The sequence below is a fragment of the Anser cygnoides genome, chromosome 1, assembly GCF_040182565.1.
Source record: "Anser cygnoides isolate HZ-2024a breed goose chromosome 1, Taihu_goose_T2T_genome, whole genome shotgun sequence".
NCBI lineage: Eukaryota > Metazoa > Chordata > Aves > Anseriformes > Anatidae > Anser > Anser cygnoides.
The window spans coordinates 126,817,899-126,835,636 of NC_089873.1; the positions used below are offsets into that span (position 1 = coordinate 126,817,899).

At 37.3% G+C, this 17,738-nt stretch overlaps 1 protein-coding gene and 1 long non-coding RNA gene across 21 annotated transcripts in view; one reads left to right on the top strand and one right to left on the bottom strand.

Annotated features, from left to right (window-relative positions):
* KLHL15 (kelch like family member 15) overlaps nucleotides 1–8,247 on the top strand; it is a 27,701-nt gene extending 19,454 nt beyond the window's left edge. For all 14 annotated transcript variants that reach the window (XM_048045963.2, XM_048045958.2, XM_066980689.1 and 11 more), the window contains one exon: nucleotides 1,474–8,247. In XM_048045963.2, the coding sequence (XP_047901920.1) occupies nucleotides 1,474–2,583 (1,110 nt within the window). In that variant the 3' untranslated portion in view covers nucleotides 2,584–8,247. The remainder of the gene's footprint in view (nucleotides 1–1,473) is intronic.
* Nucleotides 7,687–17,667, bottom strand: LOC106037815 (uncharacterized). Of its 7 annotated transcripts, none has more exons than XR_010826073.1 (6): nucleotides 17,494–17,620; nucleotides 16,811–17,151; nucleotides 16,078–16,239; nucleotides 15,301–15,522; nucleotides 13,146–13,217; nucleotides 7,687–9,982 (listed from the first exon to the last, which is right to left on the bottom strand). It is a non-coding gene; the product is annotated as an uncharacterized lncRNA (long non-coding RNA). The 7 variants fall into 7 exon arrangements; XR_010826072.1 differs by lacking the exon at nucleotides 7,687–9,982 and adding an exon at nucleotides 10,841–11,748 and having other exon boundaries at nucleotides 16,028–16,239; XR_007157540.2 differs by lacking the exon at nucleotides 7,687–9,982 and adding an exon at nucleotides 10,869–11,748.
* Nucleotides 17,668–17,738: the final 71 nt, after the last annotated feature.

Consider the following 17,738-nt stretch of genomic DNA (forward strand, 5'->3'; position numbering starts at 1 on the left):
ACATCATGGTTACTATACAAGGAAGAGAAGCGATTAACAGAAAGCTAACATAATTTGCATAGTCCTTGTTTATGGAGCTATTTTATTCACAAGGTATAAACAATATTTGTTTCAAAACTGCTTTTCATATATGTGAAAACTCATTCACACCATAACCACTTACTTAAGTGGTGGTCTGGGCTTTTGTCCCCTGGGAAAGGGAATAGGAGGAAGTGGGGGAACAGATGTTGAAATACGGTAGTTTCTGATATTATTGTGTGGCTGCCTTGAAATTTTGGAGTTACCTGACACTATTTCAGAGCATTGCTCCTCTTTTTGGAGCTGGTAGGAACTAAAGGTGTTGAGAATGTTTGAAAGCAATCCATTTTATTTGCGGAAGATATTGAGAGATAGGATTAAATCTGATAGAGGATTTGTGGATTAGGCAACATTTGGGAGTGGTGGTTTTTTTTGTTTGTTTTTTAATTTGTTTTAGAGGTGTAATTCAGAATGTTGCACAGAAAGAGTGAAGCCTCTTTGAAGAGAGTCACATGGTAACTGAGCGCTTCTTGGAGTTACATAAATGAAAATGTTCAAATCAGATATGTTTTGGAATCATCTCCAGACCAGTTTCAGGAACTTGAATTAGCTTAGATACGAGGTAGAGTCCTGGGAAGGTAAATTACAATCATTCTTTCAAAAAAACTGAGCAGAGATAGCTCTTTTCAAATTGAGAGATGGCAGCGGGAAGGAGCACTTCATGACTAGGCATTGACAGAAAAGTTGTAACGCTCACCGGGGAAGTGGAAGTTCAAACCTACATCTGCAATTTACCAATAAAATGCGCAAGCAAAGGAATATTTGTTGATATGTTTTCCTCTTGTGTTGAAGGTGTGTGTTAACCTGTGGAGATGCACAGAGGGGGAACCATAAGGTAACCATGATGAAAAGTGGTTAGTGTGATCACATGCTCTGAAGGAAGGGGTTTGTGTTCCTTCCCTTTCTACCACGATTAAATGGCCCTCTGAGCAGAGCCTAGTGTTTGGGAATACCTGCTTGGGCTCTGTTGTGAGAATTCATCAGAAGTTAGTCTAGAGTAGGCACAGAATGGGTGTGTAGAATATTTTTCAAAATCAGGGCAATAGTGCGCTTTTAATTTTGGCACTTCATTGATTAAGCAGAAGATGAACGAGCTTTTAGGGAGAAGGGATAATGATTTTTAAACTAGGGGACTTGAGTTGTGCATAATCCCTGCTTAAATTTTGCATGCGAGTATTCCACTGAAAATGTTAGCCACTGCTGTTAATTTCTAAACTGCCTTCTGGATTTTGGATAACAGTGCATTAGCTTAACCTTCCGTACACAAATGCAATTGCTGTCAAGAATACCCGAATGAAACTAAGTAAAATAATCTTTTAATGACACCTAGTCATTTAGATTTTCTGGATTGTTTCTCTCGGTCAGAATTTTAATATCTTTTAAATGTATTCATAGGTAAAAACATCAGAGTTTTATCGATACTCCCGGCAGCTGCGACATGAGGTTGACCAAGCCATGAATTACTTTCATAGCGTTCACCAACAGCCTTTGATGGAAATGAAATCGAACAAAATTCGTTCTGCCAAACCCCAGACTGCTGTATTTAGAGGAATGATAGGACACAGTATGGTAAACAGTAAAATTCTTCTCTTGCACAAACCAAGGGTCTGGTGGGAACTCGAGGGTCCTCAAGTACCTTTGCGACCAGACTGCCTTGCCATTGTGAATAACTTTGTGTTCCTATTAGGTGGGGAAGAACTGGGGCCAGACGGTGAGTTTCATGCTTCATCCAAAGTGTTTAGATATGACCCAAGACAGAACACTTGGTTACGAATGGCAGACATGTCTGTCCCACGGTCTGAGTTTGCTGTTGGAGTTATTGGGAGGTATGTGTACGCAGTGGCTGGGAGAACCAGGGACGAAACGTTTTACTCAACCGAACGGTATGATATTACTGAAGATAAATGGGAGTTTGTGGATCCCTATCCAGTCAATAAGTACGGACATGAAGGGACTGTGCTTGGTAACAAGCTGTATATCACTGGTGGAATTACATCATCTTCAACCTCTAAGCAAGTGTGTGTATTTGATCCCAGTAAAGAAGGGACAGTAGAGCAGCGAACAAGGAGAACTCAAGTGGTCACTAATTGTTGGGAGAACAAGTGCAAAATGAATTACGCGAGATGCTTTCACAAAATGATTTCTTATAATGGTAAGCTGTATGTCTTTGGTGGTGTCTGCGTGATTCTAAGGGCCTCCTTTGAATCTCAAGGATGTCCGTCTACAGAGGTTTACGACCCAGATACTGATCAGTGGACTATACTGGCTTCTATGCCGATTGGTAGGAGTGGTCATGGTGTAGCTGTTCTGGACAAACAGATAATGGTTCTTGGAGGCCTTTGTTACAATGGTCATTACAGTGATTCGATTCTCACCTTTGATCCAGAGGAAAACAAATGGAAAGAAGATGAATACCCGAGGATGCCATGTAAGCTGGATGGCTTACAAGTCTGCAGCTTGCACTTTCCTGAATATGTTTTGGAGCATGTTAGACGTTGCAGCTAAAAACGAATGAACAACCCAGTGAAATTTGAAAAGCTGAACTCCTTTGTCAGAAAACAAACCAGTTGAATTCCTTCAGAGACATTAGCTTGTCTGTATGAAGAACTGCTAAATGCTTCAGAGAAACGGGATGTACAGGGAGAGTACTTACCAAGTTTATTAGGAAAGTGAATAGTTGGTCTGATATTGTAAAAGCTTTGTTTTTTTTTTAACAAACATAATTGTAAGTAGGAGAAAGAAAAATATATTTTTGGGTGTGTTTACTTTTTTTGATAGCATTTCATGTCCATAATACATTATTTTTTTCTTCTATGGCCATGATACCACACTGCATCTGAAATCAATTGAATTTAACAAAATATTTGTGGACAGAAGAGAAAAAAGACTTTATTCTCATTTTTTATTGAGCATCAAAGTAAAACTCATTAGCTATACTAGGCTACAACCAGGTTTAAAAGAAGAAAACTAAACCATTTTTGTGTTTTATGTTGTCTTTGGATGCTTTTCCCATTAATTGCAAAGTATTCTCAAATCTGCTAGGTGTTTCTGTTTTCCCTTAAATACTTTCAAGAATAATCCTGACCCCTTTGCATGGCTTTTTTCCTGGTTTTGTATAGTAGTACCAGTGAGTCTGCCAAAACGCAATTTACACATTTTCTACAAAATTGAAAATGGAACTTTTTTTATTCAAAACACTACTTCTGTGCTGCTTTCTATTGTCTGCATTGTGTTTGTTGGTGAGTAAGGTATTTACACACACATGCATACACTGTAAAAAAAAAAAAATCTTTTCACGTGCAGCTATAATATATTTTAACTAGTGCACAGAGTCAGCCATATCTGTTGAATTTAACGTGTAGTATTTTCAATTCGTGAACTACATAATTCAGAGTTCTTAAGTAACTGGAGGCCTCATCTGTTCTCTTCAAATTCTCATTAGCATATACTATTGAGTCAGTAACTTCAAAATCTTTACATTGATTCTACGTAATGAACTGTTAATAATTTGTTATTTTATAAATTATTTTTTAAAAGTAAACATATCTTACCTGAGTTTCTTTTATGTTTGAATGTGCTGCCCAGTCATCATTTTTATGAAAATGGAAAATGTAAGTAAGCAAATGCTCATCAGCACGGCTTTGACCCACAGTTATTTTTGGAACTGGATGTACTATAGTTTATTCTCAGCAGTGACTTCACTTGTACTCATATTGGAGTGGTATAATCTTTTATTATTAATAATTTTTTAATTATCAGCTGCTGTGAACTACTGTGTTTTAAAAATGTGGAGCCTTGGTGGTTGGATGGTTGGTACCATTTATGTTTCTTTTACAAAAAACAACAAAACAACCTTCAGACCTATAGCTACTGACCTCAGAGTGCCTGAACTGAGTGAGATGTGTGGTCTAAGCGGGCTTTTAAAAACTCCATTGTGTTAACTTGCAGATATTCTAACACTGCATTGGTAAGAATTATCTGCCAAGGCATAAATAATAATGAGTAATTTAATCCTCATTTTCTTTAATTATATGAAAGTAGTCACTTCTAGAATCCGAATGAGAAATGTGTGGAAGTCAGAGGCTTAGTTCAGACATGTAGGGGCAAAATGCTGAAACGTGCACCTGCATATTTTGTAAAATCTTATGCTACTGTGTTTTTCTTTAAGCAAGAGACTCTACTTCATATGCAGCAATGCAAGTCCACTTTATTCAGCATCTTCCAGTCAGAGATCACTGTAGAAAAGGAATGTACCGTACTCAGGGAGTTCAAAAGAATGCACTTACAGAGGGACCAAAATCGCACAAAATGTCCTGTGTTAAAAATAACACCTACTTGCCTAAACTAAATTTGAAATCATCAACAGAAGTTAAAACAATGTGTAAAACTCCTCATCCGTATATTTAGCTATACCATTGTAGCAATTATGTTGGTTTCAGGTGTGAGGATCTGGAGCTACGTGACAAGTCAGCAGGATCTTTTCCGTAACAATGATTTATTGATAGAGTATTTCCTTTCCATAAATTTTAACAGAAAGAGAGAATGTATGCCATCGTAGCTGTGGTGATAAGTTGTCTATGCCAGCAGTGACTGGACCAAATATTGATATTCAGCCTTCTGATGCAGACTGAGGTTTGCAGTTATATTTAATTCTTTACTGAGTAAGAAATATAATTTAATTAATAGTTTAACTTAAAGCCAACTTGGTTTACACTAAAACCTCAGTTTCACTGAGAGACGTCTGTGTACATCGCCCTGAGTGGGTGCAGAGATACCTGATTCCAGGAGGTGCTGGCTGTGTGCAAGTTCTGCTGTACCTATCTCATAGGATATTAGGGCACAAGAAAAAAATACTTGTTTCTTTTTTTTTACTGTTCATCTTCTTTTTGCTACCAGCTCGTTTCTTAAGTGTATGGGGCAGCAAAAACCTAATCCTGCTCAAGTAAGCTTTAATGGGCATAATGGGCACGGAGTACTTTACCTGTCAGTCTGGGGAATGGATGTGGTTCTGGAAACCTGGTCTTCCATGTTTCAGGTGTAGTAAATGCACATGGCTAAGACTCGATTAAAAATAAGGATGGAGGTGTCCCAAATAAAGTTTTCAGCTCTACATTTAAGTACCTTCTTAGTTTTGTGGGCTAAGCAACTGCCAGTGAAGTCATTGGTGAGTATCGACACTGACATGAACAACCAGATCATTTTTAGGCGCTCTGCTTTGAAGCAGATACAGTCTTCAGATGCCCAGTTCTGGAAGACCATGTTCAGGACTGTAACAGTAATTATTCCATGAAGTTTCAACTTGCACTGTTGGTTTCAGCTTCCCTGAAGTTGTGTCTTTGTTGAGAAGCTGGCTGTAATCTTTGAGCATTAGGAATGACTGGAATTTGCTTGGGTTTAGAACGTGTGGGGGTATGTGAGAATGTTATGTTAATTTTGTTAACATTTCTGCCATGCTTTTATTGTTTCAAACACAAAATATAAAATTAGCTTACATTCTCTTTTTCCACTGCAGTGGGAACTTTTGAGCCAGTTGTTTTTGTTACGTCCTGTCTCAGAGAGATACTTTATTGAAAGTTTCTGTTTGTATTTTCTTTTAGTATTTAGCTCCAGATCATTTAGTGTTTAAATAAAAACGAAATTAGTTTGGCTAAAAAGAATTGCTTATTACTATCAAATTTTAAGTGTTATGAGTAGGTTAAGATAAGGAGGGTTTTAAGACCATCTAAATGCCTCCCTTTCATCAAGGGAAAGGTAAGTTACTATGTTTGATTTGTAAGTTTGGGAGGTTCTTCTATTTCCACCCCACCCTTAAAAGAATACCAGCAAATCTGATCTTACCTACATACTTAAAACTTAATGTATCACCTGCTTTTAAATAGCAAGTGTACTTGCCTTTAATTGAAAAGGTGGACATAGTGAGTTACAGTCTAGTTGATTCACATTTATACCAAAATGTATCAGCTTCTTGTCTCAATGTAGCACCTAGCTCCAGAAAGGAGGTTTGTTTCCAAATGAGCCAGAATGGACAAAACGTGTAGTGCTTCTGTAAGTTGGTTAAACACTGCCAGTTGCCATTCAGCATCCTGCTGTATCTGTTTTTATGGGACAGATAACTCTTTTCAAAGTACCACATGAGGAGGAAATAGCTCATTTTTTCCCCACAGAGTGTTGGCAGTAGTTTCATAGTGGGAGGTATGAGGTGGGGAAAAAATCCTTTAGAAATTCTTTCCTCATTGATTCAACCGGAGGAAGGCAGTACTTGATTTTACAAAGGGTCAATGCTATTTCAGAAAGCAGCGCTAGCACGAAGGGCCAGCAGCAGCGTATCAGGTACCTGACAACCTGCTTTTGTGTTTCCTTCTTTTGAAACATGTGGATGCCCTACTTTCTGCAGTATGACGGCAGTCCTGCTGTACCTAGTTCTAAGGGGTTGCGACTTTAATATTGTGCTGCTCTCTGAGGCTTGCAGCCATTTTTTCTTACGGACCTCCTGCCTTACAAACACAAGTGCTGCCTTTTTTCCTGCTGATAATACAATATTTGCATCAGGGATGAAGCACTGACACTCAGGAAGCAAAGGATAAAATTAAGCAGGCACAAATTATAGGAAGCTTAAAAAGAAAAACATTGCTTAACTCATTATGTCCATTCTTTTGCAAAATGAAGGCAAGCATTATGAGGAGATGCTAATGGCTCTTTAAACTTCAAGCTTAAGTCAGTTTTGTAAGTGGCAGTCTTTTTAGAAATAATCACATTTGTAGGGGTGCTTAGCCTTTTTAATGAATTTTTTCCATACGAAACTAAAGTAGTGAATTGGGCCCCTCATTCTTTCAACACTTCAAATGTGTTCTTCGCATATGTGAACAGTCCAATGTAAAGAAAACAGAACTGTAAGGTACTTAAAACATAAAGACACAAATGTTATAAGCTGTGCTTAAGTATTTACAAGGTTGGGTCATCAAAGAAAACATCCGTGTTGTTCTTCATTTAATAGAAAAAACAACTGGTGAGGTTAACTTGAGTAAGCGTGGTCCATCACATGCGGCAGGGCTCACTGAAGGAACGTGGGAAAGACATAACTGAGAAGTACGTGTAACTCATTTAAAACAAAGCTTGCCAGTGTCCTGTAGCTAACTTGTTGAGGTTTTAATGTTTGTAAAACAATCTGAAGCTGCTTAAAATAAATACTAATGACTACTTTTGCATCTGTATTCTATTTTTGGAAGTTGATAAGCAACTTAGAATTTCCCTTTGTATGGATGAACTTCATAAAAGCATAGTCAGTGTGGCAGGTGGCAGAAAAACTGATGGTTTTTTTGTGTACAGCTTTCCTGGATTTCTCTCTGCTATTTTTTTTCCCACTTCCCAGATTTCAATTAATGTTTATATAGTCTTTTAAAATAACTCTCAACGATCAAATATCTTTGGATTAATGTTAAGTTGGTAGCTAGGGGAAAACCACTTCTATTTGCAGACAGTAGTTTTTATTTATGGCTCTGGTAGAAAGCATTGGTGTAAGTCCAGGAAATACAGTGTTACGTAGGACTGTAAGGCTATACTTAGGGGGCTTTTATTACCTCAGTGGAACCCACCTAACCTTCGTGTCAGTTATGGGAACAGGTGGAGGGAAGAGTGAGCTATGTTTTTTATTTTAAATATTTTTCCCTATATATTGTTATTTTTTTAGATCTTTTAAAAATATATTATTATATGCTGAAGAATGCAATTCTGCTATAGTATCCCACTTGTTTCCAGTGTACAATATCAGATTGTTTGTATCGAAAGGAATGTATTTGATAAGTTAATAGGAAAAGTTATTTTCAGAGTCTGCCGCGTTTATGTCTAGCAATTGGAAATACTTTTCCTACATAAAATTAAAATTATATATATATATGACCTCATGTACATTTGGATTAACTGTCTAATGACTACCCCAGGGCTGCTATAAACTCTGAATAATTTAAGAATTGCCTCTTTTAAACTGTTTAAAAAAAAAAGAAAAAAAAAAACTTTTTTCTTGTATCTTTTTGGCAGAAGGTAATTTTCCCTAGCTATGGATACAGTATGCTCAGACTTGCATATGCGCTGTGTTTGGTTTTTAAACTGAAAAAAAAAATGTATAAAATGTGTATAAAGAAAAGTGTAAATAAAATATTTTTAAGCTTTAAACGCTCTTGTGTATACTTTGTAATACTTAGTGTAGTGTACCTGGATTGCAGGACTTTACTAAATTTATATTTAAACAACAAAAATGGGAACCGAGGCCAGCCTTTGGTGTTCCTCAGAGGCTGGGAGAAGAGAAGGTCCAACCAAATCTGTCAAATACATGGAATCGGGGGCTCTGAGACAACGTGCATTTATTACACGCTTGGAGCCTGAAAGCTAAGTCATACCACTTTGAGTTTCCCATAATGAGGTATTAATTTCAGGATTGGTGTGTCAGATTAGGACAACATTTGATACCAAGAAGGGAGGTAATACAGGAAGGAGGTTGCTTTCTCAAGCAGGCTGATGTAAGCCTTCCTTGTCAGTCCCTTGACGCGTCTTTCCTTTTCTCTGCAAGCGTTCTTCAGCAACTCTCTTGCTGTCAAACTCCCTGGTTTAAAAGGCTATTACGAAAAATGTTTGAAAATAACCGTGATGGTCTCGTCACAGTCCAAAAATAGTACTCTAATGTTATTTTGGTACACAGGATGACTTAAGACTTTTTGCACGAAGTGGCTTCTTTTCCTCCCTCTTCGGTGAACTGACTTCGTGGCACACTAAGCAGCACAATTTAACGGAGAACAGCGCAGATCCGCTGGCCCCAGGGAGCGGGCCACAAGAAAAGGGGCCTCTTTGAACTGCGGTGTGTCCCCCATTTTTGGTTCAGACCAAACGTAGTAGACAGATACAGCGGAACAGAAGATGACAGCAATCTTTGCATGTCACAAATTTGTTATTTACAATTATTTTTGTTCATCTTTTAGCTTCCTTTCTTTGTGAGCGAGGTCACATTTCTGGCAGTACCTTTCTACCACGATGCGACACTTGGCTGCCTTTAGTACCTGCTTAGTTGATTAGGAACCTCAAATAATGCTTCCATTGTTTCACTATGGAGACTCGGATTAACTGGCTCATAGTTGTTCCTATCAAATTCTTTACTTTTTGGAGTATGCGGCTTTATTTTTCAGTGGTAGTTCACTCATCTGTGTTCACTTGCTTTGTGTGATATTAAATTAACATTAGTTTGGCAAAGGTAGTTTTGTTAATTCCTTCTAGATTTTTGGTATGTTATCCACCCCCGTTGACTTGAAATTCTTAATTTTAACAGATGTTCCCTGTTAGTTATAGACTTTTTTTTTCTTATTCCATCAGCTTCATAATATTAAAACAAAAACTGTTGATTTGAGTGTTCCACAGATGCTGTATTTCTTTGGTACCTTTTGAGTTCATAATGTACTTGTTGATGTATCCCCTCCCTGCCCCCAGGGTATCAAGCCTTCGGCGTAGTAAGTCTTGTTGATGTTTCAGTGTCATCTTTTGATCATAGCACCACCTTGGCCAATGCAACTTTCTTGGCATGTGCAAAATTTTTGCTCGTTCAAGTGAGACGGTAAGGGAGTATATGTAAAGATGGTCCTAATTTCTTTTCATTAACATTTTTTACGTCTACGTTTGCTGCTTTGGTTGAAAAGTTAGCTTTTGGCAATGCTTACAGGTAAAAATAAATCTCGTGGTGATCTCTGTTTAAATAACCAGTCTTCTGTGGATGACATTCATTCCAGCGATTAAGTGCCTCACGCTGAGCACCCAGCCTTCTAGATTAGTGCTATGTATTACTTGAGAGAATAAGAAAAAACTCTGCCACGTATCTGGTATCCGTCAAATGTGTCTCACGGTGATGTCGCCCTTGGTAACAGTTCTGTAACGGATAAAAGTTCAATAAATTGTGCTGAATAAAATACTTGTTTTCTAAGGAGATAGATGGCTTTAGTGGTTAACCCTTTTGTTGCAGTATTTAGTTTTACCAGACAGATACGTCTTTGACCTAAACTGGCACCTTTCTTTCCCCCACCCATTTTCAGTATGTCCTCAGGCACAGCGCAGGCGTTGTTTCTTTTACTCTTTGTTGCCGTGTTGCTCATCTCACAAGCTTGAGTTAAACCGACCATAGAATTCTTTATTCTCTGTGACAATCTACTCTCTCCTGTGGTCAATCGTGTATGTTATGGGTGTGTTTACATGTTTTTGAGAACTACTGATGAGAATTTCACTTCACCATCCCTTCTTTGTCAAAAGAATTGCCTGATGCTAACTGAAAACAAGTATTTCACCCACGTGCTGCTTTTTTAACTTCCATAATCTCAAGGGAGGAGTTCCAAGGTGGTCAGTATATTCCTCTCGTGTTTACCTTCCCAGATTCCTGAAGTCATACAAAATCCACAGGATGGTATTTGTGGTGGTGACACTGCTAGCAATATAAGGGACGACCAAAGCGCTCTCCCCTATTGGGGGGAAATTCAGTTCAATCCTAGAAAGCAAGAAATTGCTCTGCTACCTTCTTGTGCCTCTTGGAAAGCTTTCTTGGCTAATTTGTGCTTGGGGTGGAGTCCTAATCACTTGAGCCTTCCTCACCAGCTGTGGATGTTCTGTGGGATGTGCCTTGTGTAACAGCTCTTCTGGCTTCCTTTGCTGGCTCTTGCAGGTCATTCTCCTCACATTTCTTATCTAACACGGGTGGCAACTTAATACCAGGAATATATTTTAGCTTCCAGCAGTAATTTTTAATATGATAATAAAACCCCAAACGTGAAAAAATTTAAGTTTCAGAAGGCATTTTACAGTGCAAAACCTCCCCATCCCTGATCCTCAGTTCATTTATTGCAACCTGGAAGTGTTACTGTCATGTGATATTTTTCCTTCACTGTTTCTCCTGACAAATTATCCAAAACACTTGGATAATAAAAATATCCAAATTATTCTATGAAAAGAATCTTGTAGTCAAGAAAAAATAGGTAATGGTAATTAACCAAACTAAAGATTTTATTTTAATGAAACTTCATGTCCTTAAAGATAGGAGCTGATCCAATTATTACCAAACGTATTAGAAATTTTTAGCTGAAAGAGCTGGATTTTGGCTCAGTACTGTTCTGTGAAACCAAGGTGAGTAAGTGAAATAACCTAAATAATGTAGCCAGAGGAATCTCCATACAAGCTTATTAACACTCAATCAACCAACTGCTCTTCATAGAAGTTCTGAATCTAAGCAAGTATAATAATTGTTTGAGTTATATCCTAGGTTTGCAGTACAGAGTTGTTTTTTATTTCATATTTTAAAAATAATTACAATGAGTATATCAGTTCTTCTAAACTTAATACGTGTAGGAAGCCATGTTTTCATATTTGCAGTCTGTTCACAAAGCGGGAGAGAATGTGTTAAAGCGACTACATGGGTTAGCAATTTTCTAGTGCTTTAACTGCTGAAGACTTGTGCTGAGGATCAGCTGAGGATGCAAAGCATTGAGTGTCCTCAAGAGATAATGCCTGTGACCAGGCATACAATTTAGCTGCTTCGTATTCCTGTTCTGCTGCAACAGTAGACTGATCCTCAGGCTTTTCGGTTTGTGAAATTGCCTTTTCTTGATGTTCAGCAAAGTCATTCCTATTCGTAACGTTCAGTTTCGGTACCTGTGTAGTACCAAACATTGTTACAAAAATATAGGAATAAGAATCTGTTAAATCGCACTTGAGAAACATGACATTTTCCTCATCTATAAAACTGCTAAAGCATTGTTTTCTTAGCTGCACTGGGACCTTGTTGTACTACGCAAGACTGATGCAGCTGACAAGTTGAAGAGGTGGTTCCAAATGCTGTACTAGAGAAAAACAGTTAAAAGTGAAGCCTGTCCGTCTGTATACCACTACTCTATGCCTCTTTAGGTCCTACAAAAGAAACTATGATCTTAGCCTTGCTCCATAGGGTGTAGGGGCAAAAATGTAACTTGCTTCCCATCAGAAGTACTAGGTGATAACACGGTAAAGATATAAGGTTGCCAATGATTGCTCTGAAAGAAAAAGCTGCAGCAAACTATGCGGATGAAGGTTTCCTTTAATGCTTTTGAAAGACCCCTGAAACATGTCTTAGAGCTTCCTAAATGCGCTTCAGGATTAAATATGTGTGAAGCTGATTATTGCTCTTCCTTGGAAAATGTTACGCTTTTGTGGAAAAGAGAAACAGAATGCTCCCAGAACGGAAACAGTAGTTGAAGGTAGCAGATGTGATCTTTTTTGATGAATGTAAGGCAAAGAAAGCAAAGGAAATGCGAAGGTACAAAACAAGCCTGAACAACCATGATTTGCCACAGTACTAAAGAGCAAGAAACTGTAGTGGGACTTCCTGGCTAATGACTTCTCTACAAAAATGCTGGATTATATCCTGAAAAATGTATCGTGCTTCCAGTTTTGCCTCATACCATTCATTCTTTTTCAAACACACCCTCTTATTTTTTGCTATTTTCTGTCAAGCTTGAGAACAACAACATTTGACTGCGTGGACACCATAGTGGGCCAATAAGAGTGAAGTGAAGAGGTGACTAATGAATTATATGGAAATGAAGATCTAGAAAAGAAAACCTTTTAATAACCAAATACATTTTTTGTCCTCCCAAAAAGGGTGTTACTCCAGACTGAACAAATAAAACCAAGAAACTAAATTTTACCTTCTAGCAACAGAATAATACAGGGTTTTTGTTATGTTATTTTTCCTGTTACATCAAATAATGGTGGCAGCATCAGGGGAAAAGAAATACATGCTGTTCTTAATATGCTACTCAGCTCTGTCTCACCCCTCATTTACGCTGTACAACAAACCTCTAGAGAATGATCCTCTTCTCTTATGATCCCTAGGATCCTCCAAGGTTTCAAGCCCTACCCTAGGGGCTTAATAGGAAAGCAAATCAAAGTTTAAACCAAGAGTTAACTAACAGCGTAAGTATAGGCTTTACTATTTAATATATACAAACCTATTTCTCAAGGAACAGCTAACTTGTATCATGCAAGATGTAGCACAGCATATAGTAGTTTACCTTGCATTCTCCAGGAGCTGTTTTTGTGTATGAGTTGGTAAGTCCCATGGACTTCATGTAACTCCTCCTGCCCTAGAAGTGTGAGTGGATACCGTTAGAATATATCTAGATACCAATAACAATGTATTTATAGGCAAATAAAGTAAAGATATCCCATTTTCTTGTTAAGAAATGAAGCATTACTGTGAGAATAACATACTGATGAAGTTAAAAGATGTGATGTAGTAAATAACCTAGAGACTGGCAACAGTTGCAACATCTGTTACATTTTAGCCTCAGTTAATGTGCAAAATGTATCCAGATCTACTGAAATATGAGATGTAGTTAAATTTTGAAAAGAAGTTGGCCTTTGTTGTGATGGGTGCCAAAAAATACCAAAAAAAAAAAAAGTTTGTTAATTTATATGTTCTCACTGCTGTTAGTAGTGTTACATCTGTGTACTTGAAGATGATTGTTACACCACACTCTTAGCTGACATCTCTGTTGGTAACATCAAGAACTTGTTAACAGAACAATTATTCATCACTGCTGGAAGGGTGTAATACAAAAACGTGGAACTAGAGCTACTGATTGCTGCAGTAAGAAGACAAGGATCTGAATTACAGAAGGAACATCGGGGTGTTTAACCATAGCAATATCAAAAGTGAAATTATATTCAGTTGTATTACTTTTTTTTTAGGATACATTTATTTCTTTTGCCTGGCATCTCTAAGGATTTAGAAACCACTGAGTATATTTTGGATGCTGTCAGTATGTGACAAAGTTGATGACACAGCACATACTAAAATGCAGTAGTGCCTTTCATGCAGTTAAAGGTAGGTCAGTAGGAAAGCAAGAAGAAATCTGCAATGGTATCTCTATCCTTCAATTTACTTATGCAGTGTATTATTTCAGACCTTTTAGCTTCCAAAAGAGCAACTCTGACAAGCATTAAGTTCAAAATACTTTAAGAACTACTCATGTTTAAGAATGAAAAGCAAAAGCACAAGGTAAGTTTCACTTCAGATAAAACAGTACAATTATTAATAATAATAATTAATAATAATAAACGTATTTAACACGTGTTTTTTGCTGTTGTTGTTTTTTCAAAATAAGGAACAAATAAAACAGAATTAAATAGGATGCTTGTGAATACACAAATTACCCTTCCTTCAGAAAGGAACTTGGAAAAGGTCCATCATCAGACACCCCTATAAAAGGCAGTTCAATTAGCTGTTTAACAAATATGTGCTAAAAGTGACAGGAACATGAGAAAAGTGTTGTGTGCTTTGGAGGCCTACCTAGTAAAGCTGTATACCTGATGTGTCACATCCGACTGCGCTTTGTGCAGAATATCTAGAAAGCCCACCAAAATATACAATCACTTTCAGTTCAGTTTATTGGAGCCCTTGTGGTTATATATTTTCTATTAACTACATAGTTTCACAGTAACTTGAAAGGAAAAGAGACCTGCCAAACAGCATTCCTTTAACTTAAAGCACACAAAAAAAAAGCAGTGAGAGGCAGAAAAGCAGCTTATTTTATAAAGATTTTAAAAATAAGCTTTAAACAGGCTGGCAGAACAGTAGTGGCAAGTCCTGGCATTAGTGAAAAATGAGTGAAGAATATAATTTCATTTTAGTGAAGAAAAAGTGCATGAAAAAAAATATTAAATACATACAAGATTTATCATGAAGGAGGACTGCAAAATAAGCCAGCGTTTTCATATATATAATGTTTTCCAATGATCAGTGTCAGTAGGTAATGACACTGATATTTAATGGAAAGATGTTACGACCTCATATTTTAACAGGAATGTGCAGCAAATCCATTTTTTTCTACCGTAACTATAAATGTGTGGCAAATAGCTGTCATGTTGCTAGAGAAAGGATTGTTCTTATTTTACTGACAAAAAAAATTGAACTGTAAATAATTAATCTAATACAACATTATGAAAAATCAGACCCTAATAGCTAAGGCAAAGGGTTAGCATCTTAAATTTTATTTCTGCCTGGACTGAAATAATTTTTGAATTGTGACAACGTTTTCAAAATTCTTTGAGCTGCAGCTTTCTAAAGGAAATATTTATTTCACAAGTATTTAGAAAAGCTAATTACCAATGAAAGGGAAGAATACTCCTTGCAAATTAAAACTCAAGCTTGGTATAGGTTCTTACCTAACATTAGAAGCAGTCAGGAGTTGATCATTCCAAAGGTCTTTATTCTGCGGCCTCAGCAGCAGAAACTTCAGCTCCTTTTTAAGTTTGTCTTACAGTGTTTTGGAACGTGCACAATCCATTATGTCATATATTATCACTGTCCTAGAGAAATTTTGCAGAGACAACCTTTTTCAGCAGTTATTTGGGCCACCATAGTATGCGGGGATCTCATCCAGATTACTGTAAAAGAATAATACACCTACATGAAAACTAATACATTTCCATTGGTCTTTATAAAGTTTTTCCCATTTTTAATCAATCATATTAATCACTTAAAAGATGAACTTTCACAAAACAAAAAAAATGAACTCAAGATAAAATTGGAGCCAATAAAATTGTCTGCATTAGAAAATTTTATAAAACAATTATCTATTCTTCAAATATTTATATCTGCATTATCAATAATTGCTGTGTAGTTACTGCATATAAACAGGTCGCAAAAATGTGTATTTGTAACACACACACCACTGATGAATAAAACACATCAAGAAATGTGCTTGCTTTGCAACCTACCCTGTCACTCTCCACACTCACAAAGCTGCCATAAAACACTGGAGAAACATTTTTCCACAAATGTTTGCTACACCCTGACTGCTTATTTTCTACAGATTTAACTGACGGCACAAAGTACAATTCAGTGGTGAAAGAGGCCCATTCTTTAACCAAAGGTCACTTGTATACATACATTTTAGATACAACTCTTCATTGCTAAAGAGAGAATGTTTGTAATCAAACCTGTAATAAAATATCTGAAAACATTTCCTTCATGAATGTAATCTTTCACTGTAGCAATATGTGTTTCATCTGTTATCATATGTTTTGGTACCAAATCTCATCTTGTACCGTTTGTTCGAAATATTTCCGATATCCCATTAACTTGCAAGCATCAGCTGCCACCTGTAAAATATAGCAGAAAAAATACAATAAAGCTTTAAAAAGAAAAGGCAGGCACAAACTGCAGTCTTCTTACTTTACTTCAGATTGCTTCCGACAATAGTTCAATCTATCAATCTAACAAATAAGAAGGACCGTCTGCTATTTTTGTAAACATCTCATTGAGAAGCATTGCCCCGTTCTATAATATGATGGCTAAACTTCCCCATTAGTCTGGAAAATATTTATTTCTGCTACACCTGGTTTCAACAAGTCTGCGAAGAGACTACAATAAACAAATGGAGGAATTTTCTTTAAGATGGAACTATGAAAATTGTCATCACAAAGAAAATCTAAGATTACAACAGAGTACTTCATCTATCTTTCCACAATGAATTTCCTGATGAAATTCATTTGATTTGATTTGATTCATTTGATTTTGATTTGACTTCCTGATGAAATTCATTTCCTTGCTGCCATGTTCTTTGTGTGCTTTAACTTTTTTAGGTAAAAAATCTTTTTGATGTATTTTTTCCAGAACTAATAGGACACTAGTTTTTGTATTCTAAAAGCAATATTAACTATTTTAAATTACTGTAATTTTTGGACTTGACAAAACTCGTGAAGAGAGGATCAACGTTATTTTCTTGGTGTTCTTATCTGAGCGTCTAAATTAGGAGCGCAGGCTTCTCTTCCAGTCCCAGGAGAAAGGCCCAGAGGAGAGAGCAGGTTTCAAAGCAGAAAAGCGGTGCTCTTAACACCCTCTGCTGGAGTCTGCCTTGAACCCACACCCGGGCAGCAAAGGTTCCTGTTGGGTTGCAGGAGTCAGGCGCTCTGAATCGCCCCTTGAAGGCAAGTTGTGACAGAACGGCATCACGGCAGAACTGCGACGGCCGCTGTACGGGGAGCCTGCCTCTTCCAGGCGTAACAGTTACCCTGAGCGAAGAGTGCAGAGAAATGATTTAAAATGTCTTTCCGTGTTAACCTTAAAAAGAGTTTTTCATCGCCACTGAAAATTAAGATTATTCAGTAAAAGCAAGTCACTCGTTTGCATTCGAAATGTTTTACTGCTGTATGAGCAAAATAAAACCAGAGGGTAAATATCTAACCAGTTGTTAAAAATAACGAGCACCAAGATGCTGGTAACTGATCAGAAAATGATGACACACGAAAAAGAGCTAAATAACCTCATTTGTTTGTCCATTTTCCACTAGTGCATTTGCTGCCTTGGTCTTGAGTGGTGCAAAAAAAAAAAATCAGTGAAAGGTGGAAACTCACGATCAGCAAATCTGAAGAACCAACGTGTTTTATTACCTGATGATAGATTTCCCATTACTCAGATCAGAACGTGGGATTGTTTTGGCTTGTCTTAACTGAAGGGAGTTTATTGCTCGTTAGTTCTGATACTCTCCTGCGGCTGAGTAAGAAGCCAGACGGAGTATCACAGAGAGGAGACCCTCCCTCGTAGCAGACGTGAGCTTCCTCCACATTAGCGTGCCCAGATGGCCGGCGATCCCCCGCCC